Source organism: Microtus oregoni, unplaced genomic scaffold (assembly GCF_018167655.1).
Source record: "Microtus oregoni isolate MIOR12 unplaced genomic scaffold, Mior012 000000F_ref0000247, whole genome shotgun sequence".
Lineage (NCBI taxonomy): Eukaryota > Metazoa > Chordata > Mammalia > Rodentia > Cricetidae > Microtus > Microtus oregoni.
The window spans coordinates 87,986,914-88,012,912 of NW_024543059.1; the positions used below are offsets into that span (position 1 = coordinate 87,986,914).

The 25,999-nt window shown below is 34.3% G+C and overlaps 1 protein-coding gene across 3 annotated transcripts in view; it reads right to left on the minus strand.

The window, feature by feature from the left end:
• Col11a1 (collagen type XI alpha 1 chain) overlaps positions 1 to 25,999 on the minus strand; it is a 165,360-nt gene that overhangs the window by 50,258 nt on the left and 89,103 nt on the right. For all 3 annotated transcript variants that reach the window (XM_041650929.1, XM_041650914.1, XM_041650921.1), the window contains 12 exons: positions 24,086 to 24,193; positions 22,666 to 22,719; positions 17,430 to 17,483; positions 17,260 to 17,304; positions 17,101 to 17,154; positions 16,941 to 16,985; positions 13,713 to 13,766; positions 11,200 to 11,253; positions 7,097 to 7,150; positions 5,996 to 6,103; positions 5,013 to 5,102; positions 4,702 to 4,755 (listed from right to left, as the gene is read on the minus strand). In XM_041650929.1, the coding sequence (XP_041506863.1) occupies positions 4,702 to 4,755; positions 5,013 to 5,102; positions 5,996 to 6,103; positions 7,097 to 7,150; positions 11,200 to 11,253; positions 13,713 to 13,766; positions 16,941 to 16,985; positions 17,101 to 17,154; positions 17,260 to 17,304; positions 17,430 to 17,483; positions 22,666 to 22,719; positions 24,086 to 24,193 (774 nt within the window). The remainder of the gene's footprint in view (positions 1 to 4,701; positions 4,756 to 5,012; positions 5,103 to 5,995; positions 6,104 to 7,096; positions 7,151 to 11,199; positions 11,254 to 13,712; positions 13,767 to 16,940; positions 16,986 to 17,100; positions 17,155 to 17,259; positions 17,305 to 17,429; positions 17,484 to 22,665; positions 22,720 to 24,085; positions 24,194 to 25,999) is intronic.

The window sequence follows — 25,999 nt, forward strand, 5'->3', positions numbered from 1 at the left end:
TTTTGATGAAATGAAAGATGCCCTAAAGTTCTAGTGTTTGAGCTGGTAGCTTTGAAAATCTGTGTTCACTACTGAACACAATGCTGCATAAATATCTATCCAGTATTGAACCCTGCATAGTTTCTTCTTGTATCATAAAGGGTTAACATATTATTTCCCTACACTGTTTACTGTCTGAAGTGCTTTCTGGACTTCACTTCAAATTCACCCAATATATTTTTTTTTCTAAATCCAAAAGTTGAGCTCACAAGGCCTCAAGTATACATTATACAGTAAAGTACGCCATTAGCGCAGACTTTGAAATTTTTGTTCAGAACTTGTAAATTTACTTTGTTCCTCTACTGACCACTGGGAGACTTAAATATTCTTAAATTTCTTGGTAGTAATTTCCTAAAATTTTTCTGTGACAGAGTACTTCTCAATCATTTATTATATTTACAGTCCATGTTCTGCAAATTTCTGTTGACTGTACTTGAGTAACTCGGGTTTTAACCAAGACCAATTATCCACATAATGTATAAAGAGACATGCACATCATTAATAAATTATGTTTTTATTATATACCCATTATATTATTTGTACATATAAATATATGTAAGGATTTGTAAGTGCATTAATGGAGGGAGAAACAGAAACATAAGGATGCACAATACACATATATGTATACATACATATATTTTAGAAAATACTAAGTGCAATTTTTCTCACATTTATGTTCTCATATTTATGATTTATAACACTTGCTTAGTAGACAGGTAATATTTACACAGGTTTTTCTTGGTTATTATACAGCGTGACAAACATTGTGATTTTCTCTAAGAATTGTGCTAAAAGACATATGTGTCACACTAATTGATGTATTGTGATTGACATATGACTCATGGCTTTTATTTTGGAAACAATGTGCTTGTTGAAAATAAAGTATTTTTAATATTTAAAATAAACTATTTTATGTAACCATTTTCATGTGTCTTAAGCAGAGATAGAATACAGTTCTGAATCTAAGGAAGTATGCAGTGTGTGTAGATATTATATGTTATTATTAAAGAGCGAAGTATTTTACTTTCTGCCTTAAAGCATTCCTAAGATTAAATTTCAGATTATCATCTTGCTTTTGGAGGCTGCATTAAAATTAATAACAAAATATATTGCTTTTCTGTAGTTAAAATATTTCTCATGATCTTGTCAGATTTCATCAGCATTAAAACAAATGACAGGAAGACAAAGAGGCTTACCAGTGCATCCCTATGCCCTAAAGTACAATGGCAAGCCCCCGTTTTTACTTGTTATTACAGAAATTTCATAAGCCTGTATATCTGTAATAATGGAATGCTCAGCACTGAATTTATTTTATCCACAAATAAATGTAAAGTGAAAATCCCTGATGGAACCCATTGATTAAACCAGTGATGTATAGTGAAGCTGAGAATTGTAAATACTCTCAGACCAGCTTGGAACAAATAAAACTTTCTAATCCTTGAGTCACAATGAACACTGGTAAGGCACTCTCTCTCATTTCCTTGAGTTTCAGCTAAATTTTAGAAGAAAGTCCTCGTTATACATTCAGCATTTGTACAGTGGGATTCTTTGCTCATGTGACAGAATCTAGGAAAACAGGATGGATTACAGTAGGTCCTAGCTTTAAGAAATTTATTCTCATGCTGAATATTCTTTGTAAAGCTTAGGTATCTAAACTGCAAAAAATATGAATTTGTGTATAGTAATATATAATTACTTTTGCAGAGTAAATAAAATTATTGTATTAACAGCTATGATTAAAACAGATATATACATTAAAAATGATAACTTGATAGTGCTCACAAAGGCTGGGATTTCCCCTTATTTTTTTTTCAATGACAAAAAACTTGTGGTAGATACTGGCACAAAGCATTTCATAAACAATTGTGTCAGTTGCTAGGGTGAGCCTTCTCTTTCTAGTCCTGGAACCAACAGTTTTTTGATCTGGAGCATATTCTCTATGACTTATTTTATCATCAATAAAATATGTAGAGAAATAGCTTGTGATTGGTTTCTTGAAATGTTCAGTAGTATAATGTACTTTAGTGGCACAATAGAATCTCCTAAACATAGAGGTACATCATACTACTGAACATGGAAGAACATGCCAAAACATCTTAGAAACACAGAACTATTATTTTTGTAATTTTTGAATTAGAAAGTAAAGGGTCACAAAAATTGTTTATCTTTCTTTGTTTTTATGAATATATATAATACTAAATATTAAACACTACAGAAAACATATTTTCTTATGCTTCCAAATTTAAAAGAGAATATGCTTTTTGCATTGTGAAGATAAAAACCTTCTATTCAATTTCTTTCTTTAATACTATCCCCCCCCCTTCTGTAACCTATCCCCTAAAATGTTGTGACATCTCCCTATAATCTACTAATGGTAACAAAACAAGAAACAGTGACATTGGTGTGGATTCTTGACCAGTGAGAATGGAGGCTGTTTCTCTAACTGTTGCTCAGAAGCAGACAGTAGAGAACATATATTATCAGCTTCTTTCATTGTTTATTTCATATTCTAGGGAGGTTTTGTAAAGTATATGAAAACAGAAAACAGACAAATCATCTCATCAGCATTCAGTGTAAATGGAGCTCACTGAGGAATAACAGAAAGACAAGCAAGTTCTTGTTTTGCAAAACTATCTAGGTAGAAAGCACAAGTGCATATTTCCATATTTTTAAGGCCAAAATGATCACTGTGAAGTGAAGTCATTACAGTATCCCAATGATAAACTTTGAATCCAACAAAATAAAAGTTCAGATGAAGCATCCAATATTACTAAAATTCAAAATACAAACTCTGATTGATCATCTGAACGTTTTCTATTAGTGCTACAATATTTTGTCATTAATCCTTGCCACCATCTCTGAATACAGATCAACCATCCTTGGGTGTAACAGCTTTGTTCTTAAGTGGAACACAAGACTCAAGAGTTATCAGTGCAGATATTCCAAAATCCCTATTCTCTCATGTGAAAAATGAGGAAATGCAATGCAATCCTCTCAGGAATAGAGAGGCAGAAAGGAGAGAAAAAAAGGAATATGACAAAAAAAAAACATGTAAGCTATTGAAAAATGACAAGAAGAAATGACTCACAAAGTAGGAAATAGAATCCAACACATTAAGGTAAGGCTTAATAACAAAAGAATAATGAATGGTGATGGGATAAAGAAGGCATGACAAGTTTGTAAAATGTTAAACACATTTTGGGAACTTTGTGTCTCCCTCCACTAATAATATGCTTTCTTCATATAAAGTAAGTACATCAGAGACAAAACAACAGCCACAAGATCCACGAGTCAATAAATAAATTAATATATAATTTTTATATTAATGAAAATCATAGTGGGAAAGCTCTTGACAATCCTTCATGCTTTATTTCTTTAAATCCTAATTTTTTTTCCTATGTGTGTGGTTTGGGTTTGTACACATGAGTTCCGCAATGACTTCAGAGTCCACAAAAAGGTAGTGGATCCGCTGGAGCTGAGTTAATGATTGGTAAATCATAATTGTATAATACTGTCAAAAATCATAATGATTTGAGTAGCATGAAAGTGTCAAAGCATCATATGGCAGAAATTAAAGGTCAGTAAGGGTAATGATATGAGTAGGCCATTGTTATTAGGATCACACAATGAAGTTGATTTGCCATCCATGAGTAATAAGTTGATTTTGAAGGCAGTATGGACACACAAGAGTAGTTCTATCAGATGATGGCATAGTTGGGGAGGTATTTTAAATGGATATGGAAGTAGCAATGGCAAAGAACTGTGAGAGCACAGGTAGAAAATTAAATGGAGTCAAGGAGAAGAGATAACATTTATAGGAAGAAAACAAAAGGATCAAACCAAGGAAATGATGGCAGAAATGGTGATGAAGTCACAAGCAAAATATTTTGAAGTGATTAGCATGGCTCCAATTTGCACTGGGTAGAAGTTGGAAAGAGATTTAAGAAAACATTCAGTTATACAAGCAGATAAGGGTAAGAAGATCAAATGAGAAAGGCTTCTAAGTATGACATCTTGTGTGTGGTAGTGATACCCAAGAGCATTGCTGAGAATGAAGGTGGCATAAAAATCATGAGGGCTGTACTGTGTTTCTCTGCACGTTTACTTATATCTTCAGGAATAAACATGAGACCAACTCTGATACTTGCTCAGTGCCGATTATTTCATGATGTTACATAGTTTTGTGACTCTCACTATTAGCACAGGAAATGATATTATTTTTCATTTTTATTTGATATTTTTATATCACTGAAAAATTCAAGTCTCACCAGGTACTTAATTCAGACAGAATATGATGTACATGAAATCGAAGCTTACTTTATGACTAATTATCGAATGAGAGACTAAAGAAGAAAATAAATTCAAACTAAAGTCTTTCCAGGCTTTTCCTATTCATGACATTATTTTGCTTTTAATTCTGATTTATTAGCGGTAAGACAGTTCTTTACCTCCTGTCAGAGCAAATCTTTCCAACCTCCTAAACCCTTGTGCTTCTGCTCTCATTAGTGCCTGCAATTAGCAGAAACCAGGCATTGAGAGCTTTGATTGACACATGTTTATTTTCTCTTCTGCACACCATGGGATCTCAGCATGAGAATAATGATAGAAGAGCTGTAAATTGCAACGATGGCTTGTATGGCCATCCATTATCATCATACTTACCACTGGACCCTGGGGGCCCTGGGGACCTTCTCCTCCTTTCAGACCAGGTGCACCCTGATAAAAGTGAAAAAACAAAGAGATTGAATACAAATAAATTAACTATAAATAATGTGCGCTTGACAAAATGGAGATGACAGGTAGTATATTCTGAAATCAACGAATGCAGGTATATATATAGAGAGAGAGAGAAAGAGAGAGAGAGAGAGAGAGAGAGAGAGAATGAAATGCCTAGATTTAAGTATAGATCCTCTATTGCTCATGACTCCAAGCAAAAATATCATCCACAGGCTTGATATATATGTTGATTATACCTGGGCTCCAGGAAGGCCTCTTTCACCTGGGAAACCACGTATTCCTGCCGGTCCATCTTTCCCTGAGATACCTTGAGGACCTGGGTCACCCTGAGAGATTAAAATGCATATCATTAGCAAAACCAAATTTCTACGCAGCTTTTATGAGCAAAACCACGAGTCTCGCTCATCCTTATTAAAGAAAATATGGAAGGAGAATGTGAACATCGTTTAATTAAAGGGTTGTCATTAGGAGTGCCATTCATATTAAAATAAAATAATGCTACCTAGATGAAAGGACATATGCAAACTGATGTTGTTATGGTCAGTGAAATGATTCTTGCCTTATTTCTCAGTAATTGTCTTGAAATACAATAACCTCACACTAAATATCTTCCTGGATAATTGTTCTGACATTGAATGGTAATAAGGAAATGCAGAGAACACATTTGTAGCTGATGAGGAGTATATGGAAGTTTTGAGTGTAAAGACATGGAAATTTTTAAGAAACTTTGCTTGGTCAGGAGCTAGTTAAGGCACTGGGTTCGAGAACCTTTGCAGCACCAAGAGCTAGTCGAAAATAGGAACCTTTGCAAAAGTATAAACCATGAAATGTTCATTGCAGCTAGCCACCTGCTGACACCCAGATTTGTGGTCTAGACAGAAGCAGGAGTAACTGCTGGGGGTGGGGGAAGGGTGGGAGAGCATGCACAAAAGTAGCTGCTTACAGGGAAAAGAGGCTGTGCAGAAGGAGTCCACCCCCTGTATCTAGCAAAGCCAACTCCCTTGACCCTGAGTAAACCTGGCTTGCGGTTTTTGCCTATATAATGTCAACCCCAAATGATGAGGGGGCTCTCCTCCCTACTGCGCTGCGAATAGCCTGGCTGTATAGAGCTCTGAATAAACCTTGTTTTTGCATTCTGGACTTGACTAGATCCTGGTGGTCTCTATGGGGGTCGCAACCTGGGCACAACATGAGAAAACGATTGTTCTTGATCTTTTACCTTTGCACCTTCCTTCCCTGCAGCACCAGGAAGTCCTTGCTCACCAGGAGGCCCAGGAGGCCCAGGATGCCCACGTTCACCTATTGGACCAGTCTCACCAGTCGGTCCCTAAATAAGACAAGCAAAGCTGTATTGGAGTGTCCTTTCATTTTTGCCAGATAAATAGAAAGCAAACGCAAATTACTCCCTTTCATGAGATTATTTTCCTTTATGTTTATGATGCCCAACAATATACTTCCTAGAACCTAATAAAAAAACTGAAAGTAGTGTACCTAGCAAGTATTTGAAAAGCTTGCTCTAGTCTTGGTGAGCATAGCCAGATGGGCTAGGGACCTCAATGAAGTATGCAAGGATAGTTTCTTTGTCCAATACTAGAACTACTTGAGAAGGAAGCTAGTCCAACTTCTCTTAAAATGCCTGCATTATGAATGACAATTTCACCTTATTCTTCTTTTCATATAATCAGCTTTACAATATGGAGACTCGGATGCCACTCTGATGGGTACTCAATGAGTCATAATAAATCAAAGTCACTTGGAACATAACAACTGAAGCAGTTTTCCTTTTGGTGGTAGTGGTGTGTGTGTGTGTGTGTGTGTGTGTGTGTGTGTGTGTGTGTGTGTGTGCGTGTGATGGGAGAGGAATTTCCCTGCCCCGGAAATCCCCATACAAATAGTTAATTCATATTCAACTGACAAAGACTAAGGAATAAAGCTAAGGGCTCCTAGAATCTAGTCCTTGAGTTTACACTTGAAGCTGTACTTAAAAGCTAATTGCTGGAAGGTACGGCAAATGCTGAGGGGAAATACGAGGCTCTCTATGTGTACCCCTGTCTCCCTATGGGTGCTGTTTTTGGTATAAAGAGGAAATCGTGACCATGTTCTGGCCATGGATAAAGACCACGCCCCCCCCTTTTACATACATTTCTAAGTTTAAGTTCCATTGTCTGTAATTACTGAAATTCTTGAACTCATCGTTAGTGCACAAACACTTCTTTTCACAAAGGCATTCACAGTTACATACTGAGTTCCCAGCCATTCTGAATGTCATGAGACTTTTGCTATTTTTATTATTAATGGCTAAAAGAATAAAGAAACATACCTGAGGTCCAACCACACCTCCTGGCCCAGGGGGACCAGTCTTTCCTTGAAATCCCTAGGAAAGTAAAGTACAATCTATAAAAGTTGTAGGCAGAATAAAGCAAAAAAATTAAAATTCTGCAAGATAACTGAAAAACATTTAAAATGGAAGTTTAACATTGACTAAATATTATTCTTTTCAGATATAATGTGATATTATTGTATTGATTCTTTATAAATGTCCAAAATATTCTATTTTCATTTTTCATATTACAGTATATATATATATATATATATATATATATATATATTATTTTCAATAAAATAAGAGACTGGGTTATGACAGATATGGAATAAAACTGTGTTCTTTTTACTGTCTACCTCATCAAGCAATATAAAGAATTTTAAACAAGCAAGATTTATAGATGATATATGAATGGCTTTTATATTCTTTAAGATCGTTAACTAATTTTCTCTATATAAATTTCTAACAGTATCATAAAACAGAATATAAAATATACTTATAAAGTTAATACTTTTCATTATTAGTAATAATATCCACTTTATAAATGTTATTCTCAAGAACCCAAATTAACAGTTAAAATATATTTGCAAATAATCTGATCAATAAATATAAGATGGCTGAGTGCCCAATGAATCAGGCTTTGGGAATATATTCTGGTATCCTTTTCCATGTGATTTTATTTTGATAACTTTATTTCTCAAGTCATATAATATACATAAAAATTGAAGAAATAAATACAAAAACCTGAAAAGAAAATTCTTCAAAAAAAGCAATGAAAGCAAATAGTGCCTACACTATTTTTAATCAAGAAAATATGGAAACAGTAAAAACAAGAAAAGCAAGAAAAAATAGAAAGGGATCATTCTATGTTTGTATCACAACTTAAGGGAGAGTATTATTTATAAATTGCAGGAAAATAAAAAAATCTGAGTATTTATTATTGCAGTTCATATTACATGAAAATGAAGTGTATTTCTCCTATTTTTAAATTTGATTTTAAGACTTCTACTTTTGCAATACTCTTCAATGGCAAGACAAAGTTGTTCTAAAGAAAATTATCAGAGAAGTTATTTAGTATTTTAAAATTTTAACTTTGAATTAACTAATGAGTTTGAAAATCTTTGGTCAGACTATATTCTATGTATACTCACTTATAAATGCACATTTACATATGTACACCATATGCTTGAATATACATAAAGTATATGTGTATATACAATTGTATGCATGAATTCACATTTACTTAATACTTCCCAGATTATGTCAACAACCTCCAGAACTGCAATTATATCTCCATATTAGTAAACTCTCATCTTTATAAATAGGGGACTATAAATTGCTGAACTCTGTTCTTTCTCAGTAGTTTTCAACAGGACATGACCAATAGTGTCTGGTGCCATCTCCACCTCAGCATGGAGATAGATTCCCTATTGTGATTGCCTAGTAATTTTCCTCCTGGATAACACACGGATGCTATACATAACATTTATTAACAAAGCACCTTCAGTTCTCAGGCTTCCTTTAATCTTCACCTAAAACCTATTGCATCATGTGGGAAAGTATTCCCCGACTGCCCTAGTAGACAGTCGAGTCAAGCTATATCCGATTCTTTCCTTGATATCTTCAGACTTATATCAGGTTCACTCACTTGTCCACGTTACGCACAACTATCATCTCAAACCAGCTAATCTAGTCAACTAGATTACATACATATATCAACCTACGTCACTGAAAAATCTCCACACCGTATCAGTTTAGGCAGCTACTAGAATGTGGTTTTGCTTTGGAAATAGTTGTAGGTTTATAGCACATTGATCTTGCCTCTCTCTCTTAAACAGCCATATGCTTCCTGTTTGAATTTACCTATTGCTTAGGTCTGTTTTGCTTTCTCCAAACTACTGATCAATTAAGTTTGATTTAAGACGAAAAAATGCAAGTATGACCTTTAAAAAGCATAACATTTTATGAAGGTCTTAGTAACCGCAGGAACATCAATAGTACACAAAGTTAATAGAGTAACAGCTTATTACATGAATTGATTAAAGTCAATGCTCCACTGAAGAAATAGTGGAGAAATGAAAATTTACATACAAAGAGCCACATGGCTGCTAGCTCAATAATATAAATGATAGTTTTGGAGAGAGCTGGAAGATATGTCCATATGCCTGCCCATACAAAACATTCAGAGCATATGCATATCTAATGAATTCGACACTAGAATCATATAAATAAAATAAAATTAGGAAAATTATTATAATTCGGAATGAATTTTCTTACTTCATAATGCCATACTATAAACTGCATTTGTTTTAATTTTTAGAATATTTTAAGTTAAATTAATGTTTTCCAATGTCTCTGCGAACAGAAATTAATTCCATTAATTAATTCCAATCATTAATGAGTGATTGGAGACTCTTTTACAATACCCAAGAAAATATAGTTTATATCCTGATAATATCAAAAGGAATTTAATTATTTTTATGGTCAATACTAGATTCTACAGTGGCCCTCACATGAATTGTGTGTTTTCAAGATATAAAAAACTATTAATACTTTTTTATTGGGAAACCACCCCAACAAAAACAAAAAGGCTTCAAAATATAAGACATCAAAATTTATTCTAAAGGATTTTTATTGGAGATGAATTTCAAATATAGCAAAATAACTTCTTCTTTGAAATAAAGAAACACATATACTACAAACTATATCCACTCTGGTTTTGGAATCTTCTGCAGGAAATCTTTAAATTCTAGTCAACACGGGGAAAAAAAGGTGAAAGAAAACACTTATGTTCTAACTATAGGGCTGTTCACTGTTCTCCAGTAAAAATTATAATACAAGTACCAAAACCTAATCTGTCTGTGGAAACTACTAGATAGAAACATTCCTAACTGTCCAGCTAACAAATTATTTTCTTCTTGATTTACATTTTAATGTTTATATGATATGGTTTCTTTGTAAAAAGCAAGTACTTTTAAAATTCTCTTTTGAGAATTTCATATAATATATTTTCGTCATATTCAACCTCCCCCATTTGATTTAATTTAGAAATGAGGGGAGTCTTAATTATTAATTCTCAAGTTATTGATTCTTGAAAGATACATTAGAAGTATGGATCCAGGTGGCATCTTGTGGAGGTACCAGAATATGAGATCATCTCTATCAGATCATTCTAAAAATGCTGTAGCAACAATAAGATTCAAAATAATGAGCATCCTCTCTATTCAAGTGAACTTGATAAGGCTAACACTTGCACCTATGTATGCATTTGCTAAAATATTTGATAACAGGCTCATTGGCAGCATAATAGGAACAGATGCAGAGACCCACAGCCAGATATTATGGGGAGAAAGAATCTATATGGGATATCTACATCAAACCCCTCCTCTCGATACTCAGGGAATCCTCCACAGATGCTAAGAGTCAGAAGGGCTGGAAGAAGCCAGGAGAGCAAGGCCCTCTGACTCAGCTACGCAAGACACATATGAGCATATGAGCTTACAGCAAGCACAGGGCCTACATGGTTCTGCACCAGGCCCTCTGAGTAGGTACTAAACCTATTACCCTAGTATTTCTATGGAACTCCAATTGGGAAAATGAATGGCTCTCTGCCTCTTGTGCCTGCTGTTGGGACTCTTTTCCTTTTGATGGGTCAAAAATTAATGTGGTAGTTACTGCTTTATCTTTTTATATTTTATTTTGTAGTGTTTGGCTGTTATCTCTCAGAAGCCTGTTCTTTTCTAATAAGAAACAGGAAGGAATCTGGAGGAGAGAGAGGTGGGAGGCAACCGGGAGGGAAGGGAAACTATATGATACATTGTATGAGAAAATAATTCATCTTCTATAAAAGGGAAAGAAAGAAAGCAAAAAGAAAGAGAAGCTAACTACAGTGGATAGAGTATAATTAAACTGAGTGAGATATTAGAAATCAAATAAAACTAATCAGTACAGAAAGAAAAGAAACATGCTCCATTCGTTTTCAACTAGTAACTTAATTGTTAATAATAACACAGGTTTCTATGAAATTGTGTTGTCTGGGAGCAAATTTTATTCCAAAAACATAAAAATTAAAACATAAAAACAAAAACCGAGTCACTTACGGTCTCTCCACGCTGTCCGGGGTGTCCTGGTAGTCCATCCTTCCCAGCAGGGCCCTGGAATAACAAACATTAAAGACCCAAGTCATAAATTCTTCATAAAACCTCTTCCCATGATGTTGAAGCCCAAGGGTAATATGGAAAAAACTACCTTGCATTTTACAAAAAGTTTCATTTTGATTGTTTTATTTTATATAAAGGTTGATTTGATATAAACTCGTTTGTGAACTGCCTTCTTAAAGAAAAACAGAAACAATGAATGGGAAATCCATAGAACTGCATTCAGAGCACATTTTATTTCAATTAATTCTTTCATATGCCTCTGTACTTTAAAATTATACATGCATAAGTTCAGATTTACTTTAGCAAAACATTAGTTTTCCAGTGCTTGAATATAAACTGTACTTTCCCTGTGTCCTATTTTAAAGAGCCTTCACAGCGCCATTCCAGGTAAAGTGGATAGAAGAGAAAGCGAGTGCCCTCTAGTGGCCATCGAATTTCTGACAAAAATGAGAAAAAAATGCTAATCTGTAAAACGATCGTCATTTTACTTTTCAAACTGCTTCAAGTAAAGGAAAAACAGTTCATTTTTAGATGTCATCAAGAATAATTGTTCCTTCAATTTCCTGAAATATCCTCCAAGAAGGAAATACTAGGGAAATTTTTACCACATTACTGCGTTCTACAAAGGGGCTATGTCCCTTTACCACGTGTGAAGAGAGAACTGACACAATTAGCTAAATACTTAAAAAACACATCCTTGTGAGGTTTCGACATTCTAAATGCTTAACAGATATTGACTGTTCTTTCAACAGTCTTAGAGATTATACTCCTATAAGCTATACAACATCCGTTCGTTTCTCAAAAGAAATTTAGTAGGTATATACATTCTCTCTATTCTAAATAAATGCAGATAAATAGACATTTTAATTAAGGTATTTTTATGACAGGCCTGTCACCCCTCACTAATTATTTAAATAATGTTGTTTTCTACAGTCTATTTTTATATATGCTATTATGGAGCCAGTTTGGGAGCAAAAACAAAACAAATAAACAAAAAACCAAAACAACTTTGATTTAAAATGAAGACGTCCATGGGTAACTTTTTTTCACTTTGACGAGACTCCTAGAGTGGTTGGCATGCTTCAGGGCTGCTCCTGTCAATGCCCTGACTATGTCTTCTACCTGATCCATTCCATTTCAACACACAGGCTGCTGTGTGTATTACCAGGTTTTATTTAAAATTAGTGATTGTTGAATGTGGTGATTAAAAGCATATATCAACTATCTCTGCAGTTGCCATTAGATAGTAATTACGTATGCAGCGTTACCCAAAGCTTAGAGAGAAACAGAAATGCATAGTTAATTACTGGTTGATTGGAAAAGATGCAGCTTTGCAAAACAGCAAACTAAAATACTTGCAAAATTACCACTGTTTTAATATAGATGAAGTAAATGTGTTATAATCTGAGGTCATTATAAAGTTTTCAGACTCATAGGATGTTAGGTGAAGCATAACACATGACCCTGGCTTCCTCCCCAAAGACACTAAAATTCCATCAAATATGTGCATAGCGATCAGTGTAAGACCTATAAATGTTTCTAGTAACCTCTGAGTGTGAGCAGTAAGCATTCTGCTCCTTACTAGAACAAATTATATTTAAGATTCTAAAATGATCATCTTTGAAATGGTGATCCTAGATCTAAATGAAAATACCATGACTTTTACTGGAGTTTCTTGATGCTCTGAGGAATAGAGATAATGGGCCAAAAAGCAGTGGTATGAGGCTTTTCTTGATTTAAATATGAATTCCAGAATTATACAACTAACACTTATACTATGCTAGTTTTTATTTAAGATATTGCTTAGCAAGAGACATTTAAATTATGTTGCAAAAACACATAAGAAATTAATATATTAAAAATGTATTCTGTAATATTTAAATTCCAATTTTATTTTATAAGGACTTTTGTTACAATACTTACATTTTTAAAGCAAGGACATCACAAGAAATTCCATAGAAACTTACTTGGCTCATAAGAGCTCACAGAATCTGAACTGAAAACCAAGGAACCTACATGGGACTGACCTAAGTCCGCTACCTGTATGTGGCAGTTGTGAAACTTGGTCTACTAGTGGGACTCCTAACTGTGGGAGCATGGAATGTCCCTGATGCTTTGGTTGACTTTGGGAAACCAATTCATCATACTGGATTGCCTTGTCTGGCCTTAATACAAAGAACGGAGCTTAATCCTACTGCAAATTGGCATGCCATGCTTTGTTGATACCCATGGGAAGCCTGTGCCTTTCTGAACAAAAAGAGAGGAGGAATCAATGAAGGATCGGGGGTAGGAGGAGGGAGAAAACAGAAGGAGAGCAAGAAGAGGAACTGTCAGGATGTAAAACAAATTAAAAACTTAATGTTTTATAAACAGAAAGTGCTAAAATTGTAAGCTATGCCCCTCAAGCATTAAAATACTGTCGAATAAAGCAAAAGAGAATTTGTCACACTTACAGGCGGTCCTTTTGGTCCAGGGAATCCAACTGGACCCTGAGGTCCTTGAGGGCCCTGAGAATAAAAAGCAGTAGAGAAAATTTAATGATAAACTTTCGAGAAGGTATATTCATATTCTGCAGTTCATTTCTTCAGACAAAACACTGGAGGAACAAATTTCTCTCATTTTAGTCATGAAAGCATGGCAATATAATAGTGTGTACAGTCCTGATTGAGAAGCGAAACAATTTTTAACTGTGTGAAACTACATATCACACCAATGTTCTTATGCCACGAGCACTATGAATGTTTAGAGTTCATATAAAATGCTAATTTCCCTAAACAAGGGCTCAAGGAATATTGAAGAAGAGTGGACAGGAAGTAGATGCTTCACAAACCCAGCAATTATTAACACACACACACACATTATTGGCCTTCTCAATAGTCAGTCATGAAAGGGTGGCTCTGTCCTTTACCACTGAACTATTGACTATTGATAGAATCTGGGAGATTGGGATGGGCTGCTCTTTACATGGTACTCCCTGCTGAGTCTACCAGGCTCAAACAGACAGCTCCAAACCAAGTCATATAGATACCCTGCAAAATGAAAACGGCAATGCACTTCAAGACAGGTCAGTCTCTAGCAATGCATAGCTAACAGGAGCATAATAGCAGCTCCAAACCAAGTCACCTAGATACCCTGCAAAACAGAAACTGCAATGGACTCGAAGACAGTTCTGTTTCTAGCAATACAGAGCCAACAGGAGCAAATGCAACTGTCCCGAAAGCATTGCATACCCTTATCCTTACCGATTATGCAGTGGCCATATCTGTCATTTGTCACTTCTGCTCCCTGCATTAGACTCTTTTGTATACAAGAAAAGATGAACTTCACTCTATAATTATTCTTATTAGCAATCTACTCCAAGATGTATTTATAATACCATTCCTAAATTGATAGATAATTAGTTATATTATTATTCATATATATTATTCAGGTTCTTATTTACATATCTTTAAAATGCATAAAGCACATTGAGTCAGAAGGGTTGTTTTGGTATCAAAAGGAAAATAGATCAGTAAGAGTTAAGCCTGTACTTGAAAAGCACATAATTATATCTATAAAATGAAGACGTATAAAATGGACATAATATATATGTTATCTCTTGTGTGATAAAACAAATATTAAGTTTACTGTTTCCAAAGCTAAAAAAAAAATAGCTTGTTGAAGTCGGTCTGCAAGATACTTTATTTTTATGTTATCAGTTTTTGCTTCACCAGGATAATTCATTACTATTTAAATCCAATGATTTGTCACAAATAAATACAGCTTTTTCCAAGTGACAGCATCTATCTTAAACTCAAAAGGAAGAGGGAGGTATGAATACAAAAGTTTAGCTTAACAAAAATAAACTATGTTCTGAGTTGTCATAAACAATCTAATACTTTCCATTCTAATTTAAAAATAAGATAGTATTATATATATATACTAAAAGAATAAATAATATTTAAAATTGCTGCCAGTAAGTGGGGAGTTAATATGGATATGTATGCGATTTATCACATACAAGAGCAGAAATATTTTCCCCTAGGTAGAAAATTAATAATTAGATAACTTTATTGGAAATTAGTCATTCTAGGTTACAAATGGGGTAAAAAACAAAGAAAAGCAAAGCAAACAAAAACCCTTCATTCTGATATTCAAAACATACAGTCTGACTCTCAAAGTCTTTTTCTAGATACTAAGGTTGTTTAATCATGGTATTTTTCAAATTAATATGTACTTTCATTGATGCTTTAAAGCATAATAAAAGTCAGTTGTTCAATGATTTGCTAAATTGTCCTATTAATTTAATGATTTGATCATTTAAATCTACTATATCTTTTTATGAGCATTACTTGAGGCATAAAATATATCAAATATGTACATTATTTATGAGGTCAAAATGTACAAGATGAATGGACTTAATTTGTGACTAGTTCATCTAGAGAAAAAACATGTAGTAATTTAATTAAATATGAATCAGGCCATAAAGAAACTTTAATTAAATGCTTTTTTTCTTCTAATCTATTCCTTTTTTGTTACAAACAGGAGCTAAATTTCAATCCACTTGTTATTCAGAAATTCAAATTCTCATGCTCAGTTTCAAGTTCTGTATCATAGGTATTTCTGTTTTTCCTTCATGAAACAATTTAGCAACTTCAACTTTAAAGTCTCAATAAAAATATACAAAAAAGAAATTTGCTAAAGAGACTACACAAGTACAAGACCCACCCTCGAAACTCAGATTCCCTTCTAAAAAAGCTTGATGCTGTAGTCTGCATCTGTAATCTCACCACTCCCAGCAGGAGAGAGATGGCACAGACAGATGAATCCCTGGCATCATCTAGGCCAAGTAGACTGGCACAGAGAGCAGAAATACAACAGAGAGGGAACAACTCAAAAAAAAAGCAGAAAGCAAGAACCACATCAGAGGTTGTCTTCTGACCTCCACACATGTACCTCATTCACACACAGTGATGCCCAAGCACACACACACACACACACACACACACACACACACTACACATCTTACACAAAATATCTACAGAATGGCATGAGCATAATTTAATAATACATTGAGTCGTCGTAGAAAATTAAGACTGATTATACTCCATTGGATGTGATACAAACTTTAGATTTAAAATTATTTCAAAACCATTGCTTTCAAATAATGCTGGTTGCCTCATGCCAAAACAGCCAAACAAAGGTCTTGGTTGCTCATCTGTATTTGTTTTTAAGTTATATCAATTGAAAATCAATTTACTAACCAGTTCTTTTATTTACTGGAATAGATGTTTTATCTTGCCTTGAATGCATATTGATTGTGACTTAATGGCTACTGGTACTTGTATTTTACCAATACAATGTGACCGTCAGTTCCATCTACAAGCTGAGTACCAATATGGAAAACAAGGAAGTGTAGGAATCAAAGTATATTTCATTTAACAACTGTATTTTGGTTGGAATAAGTATTATAACACAGACTGAAGATACACATTATTTCCCTCATTTCTATAATATTGCTTGTACCTTACCTAGTAAACTTGTAAAGAGCAGAGGAGTGGAACTGTAAAAAGTATTTCATAACTCAGACTGGAAGCTGTACGTAAATGTGTGCGTGTGTCTTTTGACACCCTTCTGTAGAATTGAAATGCCTATGGAAGTGTTAATTTTCATTGTGTATGATGCGGCTGTGTAATACGTACTCTTTCACCTGGAGGACCGGGAGGGCCATCACCGCCTGAAGTCCCCTGGCAACAAAAAAAGAAAAGAGTGAAAAGGAAATCAAATTTGACTCTTCCTCACAACATTGATATATCATCAACGGGAATTTGCAACAAAAATCACAGTAAGTTTGGATGATACCTTCGGCCCAGGTTTCCCTGTGGGACCTCTGGCACCTCTGGAACCACGAGGACCCTGCGTAAGAGACAAGAAAACTTACCCAGGGCAAAGCAAATTCAAAACCAAATGTGGAAAACTAATAGCAAAATGGCATTCACTATAGAGAAACAAAGTACCTACCGTTGGACCACGTTGACCCCGGGGCCCTGGTTTGCCAGCGACTCCCTGAAAAAGACAGTTCAAAGAGTTTCAGTGTGTAATAATGTCACAGTAAATGGGGGTGAGAAACAGGGACTCATATAGGGGCACGGTCACTAGCCATCTCTGGACAATATACTTATGCGCCATACCCGGGCACCTTTCTCCCCGTTGGCACCTGGAAATCCAGGAAATCCAGTGGAGCCCTGAAAGAATACAAATAAGCAACAATGAATATGATTGTTTTCAATTTGTATGCCACAGGTTTCAATTACTTTGGAAAACATTGAAGTGTTTAGAGATAGTAGCATTTAATTAAAAAGTATGTCCTTGCTTTGGACGCTCATAATATACAATCTTTAAATATAATTGTTAAGCCATTACAGGAGATCTCTTCTTGCATTTGAAGGGAACTTACAGTGACATCTGAAATCCTGGAAGCATGAATTGATAAAAAAAAAACTATTTTAATATTTAAATTAAAAAGTAAAATAAGAAAGTATTCACCATATCTATTATTATTAAACAGAAGATAATGGATATTTTATGAAAATAGTTTTTAATGTGATAGCCAGTACATTTGCTCCAAATCTGAAGAAAAATCACATTTCATAAATGGTAGTTATAATATAAAACATTGTCATTAATTAATATTACACATCCCCTCTTTCCAAGATCTACTCCTCCTCAGTTTCTCTTCAGAAAAGAGCAGGTCTCCCAGGAATATCAACCCAAAACAGTAGAAGTTACAACAAGACTAGGCACATACCCTCATATCAACACTGGGATGAGGAAACCCAGTAGGAGAAAAAGAGTCTCAAAAGGAGGCAAAAGAGTCAGAGACAATCACCATCCCCACTGTTAGGAGTCCCCTAAGAACACCAAGTTACAAACCATAACATATATGCAGAGGACCCATACAGGCTCCCTGATTGTTGAGTCAGTTTCTATGAGCTGCTATGAGTTCTGCTTAGCTGATTGTGTGGCCCATATTTTGGAAGTGTCCTCAACCTCTCTGACTCCTACAGTTCATCCTCTCCCTCTTCTTCAGGATTCCCCAAACTCAGCCTAATGTTTGGCTGTGGGTCTCCAGCAACTTTTATTTTTAAACTGCATTTTGTTATATACCCTGAAAAGCTTCCTTTCCATTTCCTACTCTTTTAGAAACAGACATAAAGCTCTGTGTTTCGAATCCCAGTGATCTTAATTCATATCGTATGCCTCCCAAGTACCATCCAAATAAAGCAAAGGAATATATTGTCCACTCTGAGTCTATTTTTCTGTTGCTAAAGAGGGCAATGGACTATTATTAATACATCTTAATACTTTAAAGTTTAGGGGACATTGGAAAAAATTAGGATTCATCAATAAAGAAATATGGAGTATGAAGTGATAATACTGGATAATATGGAAAAATTCAGGGTTCATCAATTAACAAATGTGGAGTATAAAGTAATAATACTGGATAATATGGAAAAAATTCAGGTCTCATCCATAAAGAAATGTGGAGTATAAAGTAATAATACTGGATAATAAACAATGATTGTTTAAAAATGTAAAAAGCCCATAGTGCACTTACTATGAACGGGCATATTTTACTAATGAAATACAACTTAAATCCCAGTAACAAAAGTTCCACATTTTACCTTGGGCATATGCCCAGACTCTCATCTTCTCAGACACTTTATTGACCACTATCCAAACAATTTTAGTCTTTATTAAATAAAAAAATAGAGAAGATTGACCTTTGAATTTTTTTACTCTCAATTTTCTAAATGTTCTCCCAAACATGGAAGTGGAGGGAGTTTCAAAAAAAATCTATTTTAAACCATTGCATGGATGAAATTTAATAATGTATAAAATGATCTGCTGAGAGAGGAGAAGACTTGATTTTATACACGTCTCTATGTATTAAGGGGGATATAGTCACATTCTTTGACTTTTTATCTTTGTGATTTTATATCAACTTCTTGGCATCTAATTGCTCCCTAGAACAAAGTCCCCCAAGTGACAAATGGCCCATATATATCAAAATAAACTGTAATGCTTTTTAAAAATACAAATTGTGAGTAGCACTCCAGACATACTTAAAATGAAAAACTCTCAGATAGGGACTTAGGAATCATTGCCCTGGACAGATGACACATACTTAATGATGGAGAACAGGTGGAAGCTGGAGGTTATGAATGGACAATTAGAACAGCCACCTGCACACCCACATTCAGAATGTGACAAGTTCATTGGCATTTGAATGTAGCAAAGCTTTCCTTATAGCAGTCAAGCTAGTCAAGAAAATTGTATGTGTTGTCCCATTTCATCACAGGGACAAACAATACACAATATTGAATGTGTGATGTGATTTTCAATATATTTTGTGTTGACTATCACTTTAGAACAAATGATAAAAAGTTTAAAATGGAGAACACTCTGTATATTAAAATTTTAAGGGATTTTAATATTTTAATTTTAAAAACAATTTGTCTTCTTTGTCTTCAGAATCAGAGGAAGACCTATCTGTTAGTTGCTATATGACTGTGAATTTAACATATAAATAGAATCTGGCATCTAAATGACAAACGTTACCTAAATTTTATACACAAATGAATATGCCTGCTCTGATCAGAATAGAAAACTGCCATGTTTAAAATTCACTATTAAAGAAATGCTTAATATTAATTGTACTGTTTTAAATTTTTTATGTAGTATATATGAAAGCCAGAAATTTTCTCAACCTGCCAGTTTTTCATGTAAAGTTTTCTAAACAAAGTATGCAATGCACAGTCAAACTGAACACTATCTCTAAAATGGAAAAAAAAACAAATAAAAGATGACAAGGGGAAAATTAGTGCTGAAATTATTCTGTCAACAAATAAAAACTTGCACAACTATCTTGTATAATGTTCAATTATGAAAGTATTCTACTTCATGTTAGATCTTAGGTTCTAAAACAACTGTCATCTTTTATAATACTTGGTGGTTTTCCTTCCCAGATTATTTTGCTCCTATGACATTGGCAAATAACTGTTTAACTACAGGTCTTCAACTACTTAGAATTAGCAGCCAAAGTTAAATTGTCTTTAAATATTGTCTTCTATATAGGAAAAAGGCTTAAGGCTTCCTTTGATGTATGATGTGAACATCACTGCTTTTTTTTATTTAAAACAGACCTATTGTTTCAATTATAGGAAAAAAATTGGAGTTATGGATGTCTCAAGTCTAGACATTGCAGTTAAAGGATAAAGAAATGCATCATCTCATTGTGAGAAGGAACACTTTCATTTTGCCAACTCTAGGATTTTCATAATAAGAGTTTAGAGAATACTGATCAGAAAATTGATGCCAGCAAAATGGAATATATCATAATTTCATATAAACTTGCAAGATACGATGGTGCTGATTCAAATGACATTATGACAGTTTCCTATCATTTTTAAATCAAAATAAACGTACACCATGATTTCTTGTGCATCTTAGTAAACAGATTAAGGATTCACAACATAAAGCTGAGATAGTTTACAGTTTATAATTGTACAATAAATGGATCTCAACAGAAATAACTGTTGTTAATTTCCAACACTTGAAAAGAATGTGAATGGAAGATAGAACAATATATTACATATAAGGTGGAAAATGTAAAAGACAACTGAGCAGCATTTTCGATCTGAAGAACATTTAAATGACACTTGTACCATTTTTAAAATACATCTTATTATATAAGGAAATAAATGGTCTGTGTGAAATGATTAAAAAAAGTCACATGGCAAGATTAATATACACAGTGTAGGAAAATGAGTGGAAACTATTGTCCCCACTTTGGGGAAGGACAGTTTTGTCACCCACAGGTTATCTATGAAGCGTATTAACACATGCTTGTGATATTAACATAACTAAAATTTCCTATATCTGTTATTCTTGCTATGTTTACGTTTTAAAATAGAAAAGACAAGAAAACCGACCAATATAAAATGCATCTCATGTACAATATTTTAAAAAGTGAGCTACGTATAATTGTGCATTCCTGTAATTCAAGCACATTGGGTTTGAAGCAGGTGACCAGCATGAACAGTATAGCAAATCCCTGTCTTTAAAAGAAAAAGGAATAACTACCCAAATTTTTAATTAACATTTACTTTTTAATTTCATATAGCTATCAATATAATTAGTAAGTACATCAAGGCTAGCCAATGATAGTTTTTACAAGCAAAAGCAAAATTCACGTTCCAAAATAAACAGCAATCACAAAAAAAACTCATAATTAAAGTATTTATAATTATTTCAAATATCAGAGACTGAAATTTGAGCAGCATAGTTGATTACACTTTGTATCCAAAAGACAAAACTATGCCAAAAATCTCTGAAACTTGTAATGTTACTTTCGTTGACTGAAAAGTAATAAGACGTAAACACTTGTTTAGCCCTGAATCTTTTAAATATTCTGAAGACACAGATGGGAAAGGATGAACAAAAAGAGCCCATGGAAAATGAAAGGGGTGGAAGGGTGCAGGCCCCAGTCAAGGATTCCTGGAGGCTGCCTAAGTTGCAAGAGTCCAGGACAGATTGGCTCCTCGAGGTTTTGGCTGAGATGTGGTCCTAACAGAACATTGATCACAGACCCCTGGCCTTGAGAAAGGCCACAGTGAAACTTTCAATTGTTCTACGTTACCCAAGTTTTAGATATTTGTTATGGAACTCTGGGGAAATGAATGCTCCTGCAAATGACAGCCAGAATTTTTAAAAATAATGGAACAGAGCCAGTGGAATGGCTCATTGGCTGACAGCACATTCCACCAAAACAGTGAACCAGAGTTTGATCCCTGAGACCCACGTGGTGGAAGGAAATAACTGATCCCAGAAAGTTGTTCCTTGTCCTTCATATATGTGACCTGGGATGTGAGCACAGATGTGTAGGTATAAGCACACATGTGCACACACATCTGAGTAAATACATGAATAGAAAAAAGAAATAGTTCAGACAACAAGGGTAAAAGAAATAAAATAAAAAGCTATTATCTTCCACATGATAGCTAATGTAACTGAAAATATTTTATTTTCTTCTCTCAAATATATTTATTCTAATTATGTCAAATGAGTTAATTAAACCTTTCTTTCATAATGACCCTGTACCCAGAAATTCTCAAGGACATAACAGGCTCTCTGAAACACCTGAACTTCAGGTGAGTGAGCGAGCGAGTGTGTGTGTGTGTGTGTGTGTGTATCATTATACATGTAAGTGTGTTTCTTATTTGGTGATAAGTATCAAACAAAATAAAATTGGACTTTATTCTCTCTTTTTCTCCATCTCTACAACTAAGTCTCTAAGGATAGGCAATTAGTTAACCTGTGTGTAACACAGATAAGTCCAAAAAGTTCAAATTCAAATTATTTTACCTTAGGACCTTGTCTTCCTGGATATCCTGGCAATCCTGGAACCCCAAGTTTCCCCTAAAAATTATGAAAAACACAAAAGTATATATTATTGCTTCAGTGAGAATTTTCTGAATTATTTGAGCAAAGTATTTATATACTTGATATAATGCAAATGTTTACCACACTTTATTTTCATCATAGATTTTTATGAGAAAATGAAATTTTACAACATACACATTTTAAATGTTTTCCTGATACCTGATAATAATCATTGTGCGAATGACAGTATCCTCTTTGGAGACATTTAATTTAGAAGAAGACAATTCTTACCCACTGTGAATTATAAGGCATAAATATAGAAAACAGCTTTCTAATTAAACACGAACACAAGTTAGTTAACAGAGTTGGAAATATATTTAGAACTTACCACTCTAACTAAAGAAAAATCTTTATGATAAATTAACTCATTTGTGATATTCTAACTGTAAATCAAATTATTAGGTTATGTAACAATTTCTCATTAATTAAAATTTAAATAACTGTATTTGGATACTCCTAATTCATTTGTACCAATATTGGTTAAATCTGAGTTAATAAATTTAAAATATACTGAGAACAATAGCAAAAGATGATAATTTACATGGAGTGTTATCCTTGGAATTGGGGACATGAATGTTTAACTATTCTGCTCCAGTTCAATGGCATTATCTCTCAATGTTAATTTTTTTAAAAAAATGTTAAATTATAATCAGTTTAAAAAATTTCATTTCTTCCCCATCAATTAAATTCAAAGACTGTGTTTAAGCTTAGTGTGCAATCTCCTGCATGGCATGGTTAAGGCTATGGTTTTAATCCCCAATAGATAATAATTTAACCCCAAAACAATAATAATTTAAGTTTATAATATAGTAAAAAGTTTCTTAAATAAATAAATTATGCATTAATCAGCAGTAAAGCTCTTTACTACATTAAAATAAAGATAGTAGAAATATTTTGACACAGCAATATGACCCAGGTTTTTTCAAAACAATGACTATTGCATTTATCTGGAAATTCTTTCTTAATATCAGGTTAAATTCAAATCTTTTGAACTGATGGTATATACTTTAAATAGTATCCTCTGAAAATATATTCATATATTAAAAATATCTACTTTGTTTGGTGACAAATATGGTTTGATTTGATCTGATGCAGTATGTGTGCCATCATTCACTGCTTCCTTCACGCTCAGGACATATAGACTCAGTATCAGCTGTGGGCAACCTTTAGGGATGGCTGCTCCTGATTTAGCCCATAGCAGAAGGAGAAATGTAGCTGACTTAGGACCGAGTTCTGTCTCCCTACTGTAAGAGGGCTGCACACGGAACACAAGAACTGTGCTGTTCACAATGACACAGAAGCACGCTGCACTGCACATACTGTGAGGTGGAAGCAAACCAACCTTCTCTCCTGCTTGGCCAGAGGGTCCTGGGTCTCCAGTTGGGCCTGCACGGCCTTTGGGCCCCTCGGGGCCATCTTCTCCTCTTGGACCAACTTGACCCACCTCGCCCTGAAATGCAAAGTAATATGGTTTGTTCATTTAAAACACTTCCCTATTTGGAGGTGGAGATTCCAGTCTATTAAAGAATCAGGCTTTTGTGACTCTTGGTTTCTTGTCTCATATTTGGTTTGCTTGCTTACTTATGAGAAAAAGGTTAAAATAGTTTGATGTCAAGAAGCACTTCATTATTGAATAAATAACTGAATATGCCAAATAATTAAAAAGTTTTTGGAGCTTGATGGTACCTTATGTACTACCATATTGCTCAGATAATATCTGGGACAGAAAGAGTCAGAGGCAAAGAGAGACACAGACAGAAACAGAGAAATTGAGAAAGGTAGAGACACAGAGAGTGACAAAGACAGAGGCAGAGAGAGACAGAGACAGGATGAGGATTTTTATGGGAGAGAATGGAGAATAAAGATTAGAAAGAAGTTTTGGAAACTATCATCTGAAGCACAAAAGTCTTCATTTTGGAATATTTTTTACATCTTGAGAAAATTGGCAGCTGAAAATCAAGTGAATTGCTTCCAGTCCTGAGAGCCTTCATGAACTTTAGGGAATCACAGCTACTCTGAGGTCTGCCTCTTTGATTAGATAGATGGGGTATTTATATGAGTTATAAAATAAAGTATTCAATGTACTCTAGGTGAGTTCATCCACTTTAAAATATATTACTGTCAGATGCAAATATACCATCTTTACACTCTGCAGTTCAGGAAACTATAAAAATTAAAATGCACGTAAGTTCCATAATATGACTTTCAAACACTATAGTTCACAACATATATTCAGAATTTAAAATAAAACCATATTTCTTTCTTCTAGTAATTTGACCATACTATGCTGAAATTTTCAAAAACAACAGTAGTAAGTTATATGGAGATTTCGTTGAGGTTATATCTTAATAAACCCATTTTTGAGGTGAGACTATCAAAATGGTATTTGGATGTATAAGCAGAATGCTTATCCAGAATTGTCAAAGTCCATAGTTACATCCTCAACACTACAAAAAATACAGATAGTGCATATGCCCTCCTGAAATCTCTATTAAACATAGCTTATCTTAAAAGTGCAAATACGCCAGATGTGCTGGTTGATGCAAGCCTTTAATGTCAGCACCTGGAAGGCAGGGCAAGCAGCCTTTGTGAGTTTTGAGCTAGGGTGGGTTGGGCTACGTAGTGACTTCAAGGCTATCTGTAAGTACACAGGGAGTCCCTGTAAAAAGGAAACTATACAGAATATTTCCTTAATGTATAGTAGACTAAAAGCATGTAGTGTCTAACATAAAGCTACTATTTCTGGAAACAGGATGAATTAAATTCATTCTCCGCTGAATCTATGCCGTTAGCATAATAGGTATCTTCGGACATTTGTGTCTTTTAATATAACCCAACATTTAACCCAACATTTAGAAAAACTCTGGTACTCTACTATCCCTACTATCATTATGATTTCCAATATTTATACAACAATTGAAGTAAGATATCCTTGATAATATTTCACTTCACCTTTGCTTGCTGTATTTAGTGCAAAGGGAAACATATTTGTAAAGGGTGTAAGCTAATGTTTATGTGACTGGAAACAAGCGTTTCATTTTGGAGAAAGGAACCTCAATTGAGAAAATGCCCCCACAAGAGTGGCCTGGAGGCAAGCCTGTGGTGCATTTTCTAATTGAAGATGGAGTTGACATGTTTGGGGCACCCAGTGCTGAAAGGAAGCAAACTGAGCTTGACTAGGAGCAAGCTGGTAAGCAATATTTCTTAATGGCCTCTGTAGCAGCTCCTGCCTGCAGGTTCCTCTTCAACTTTTCTC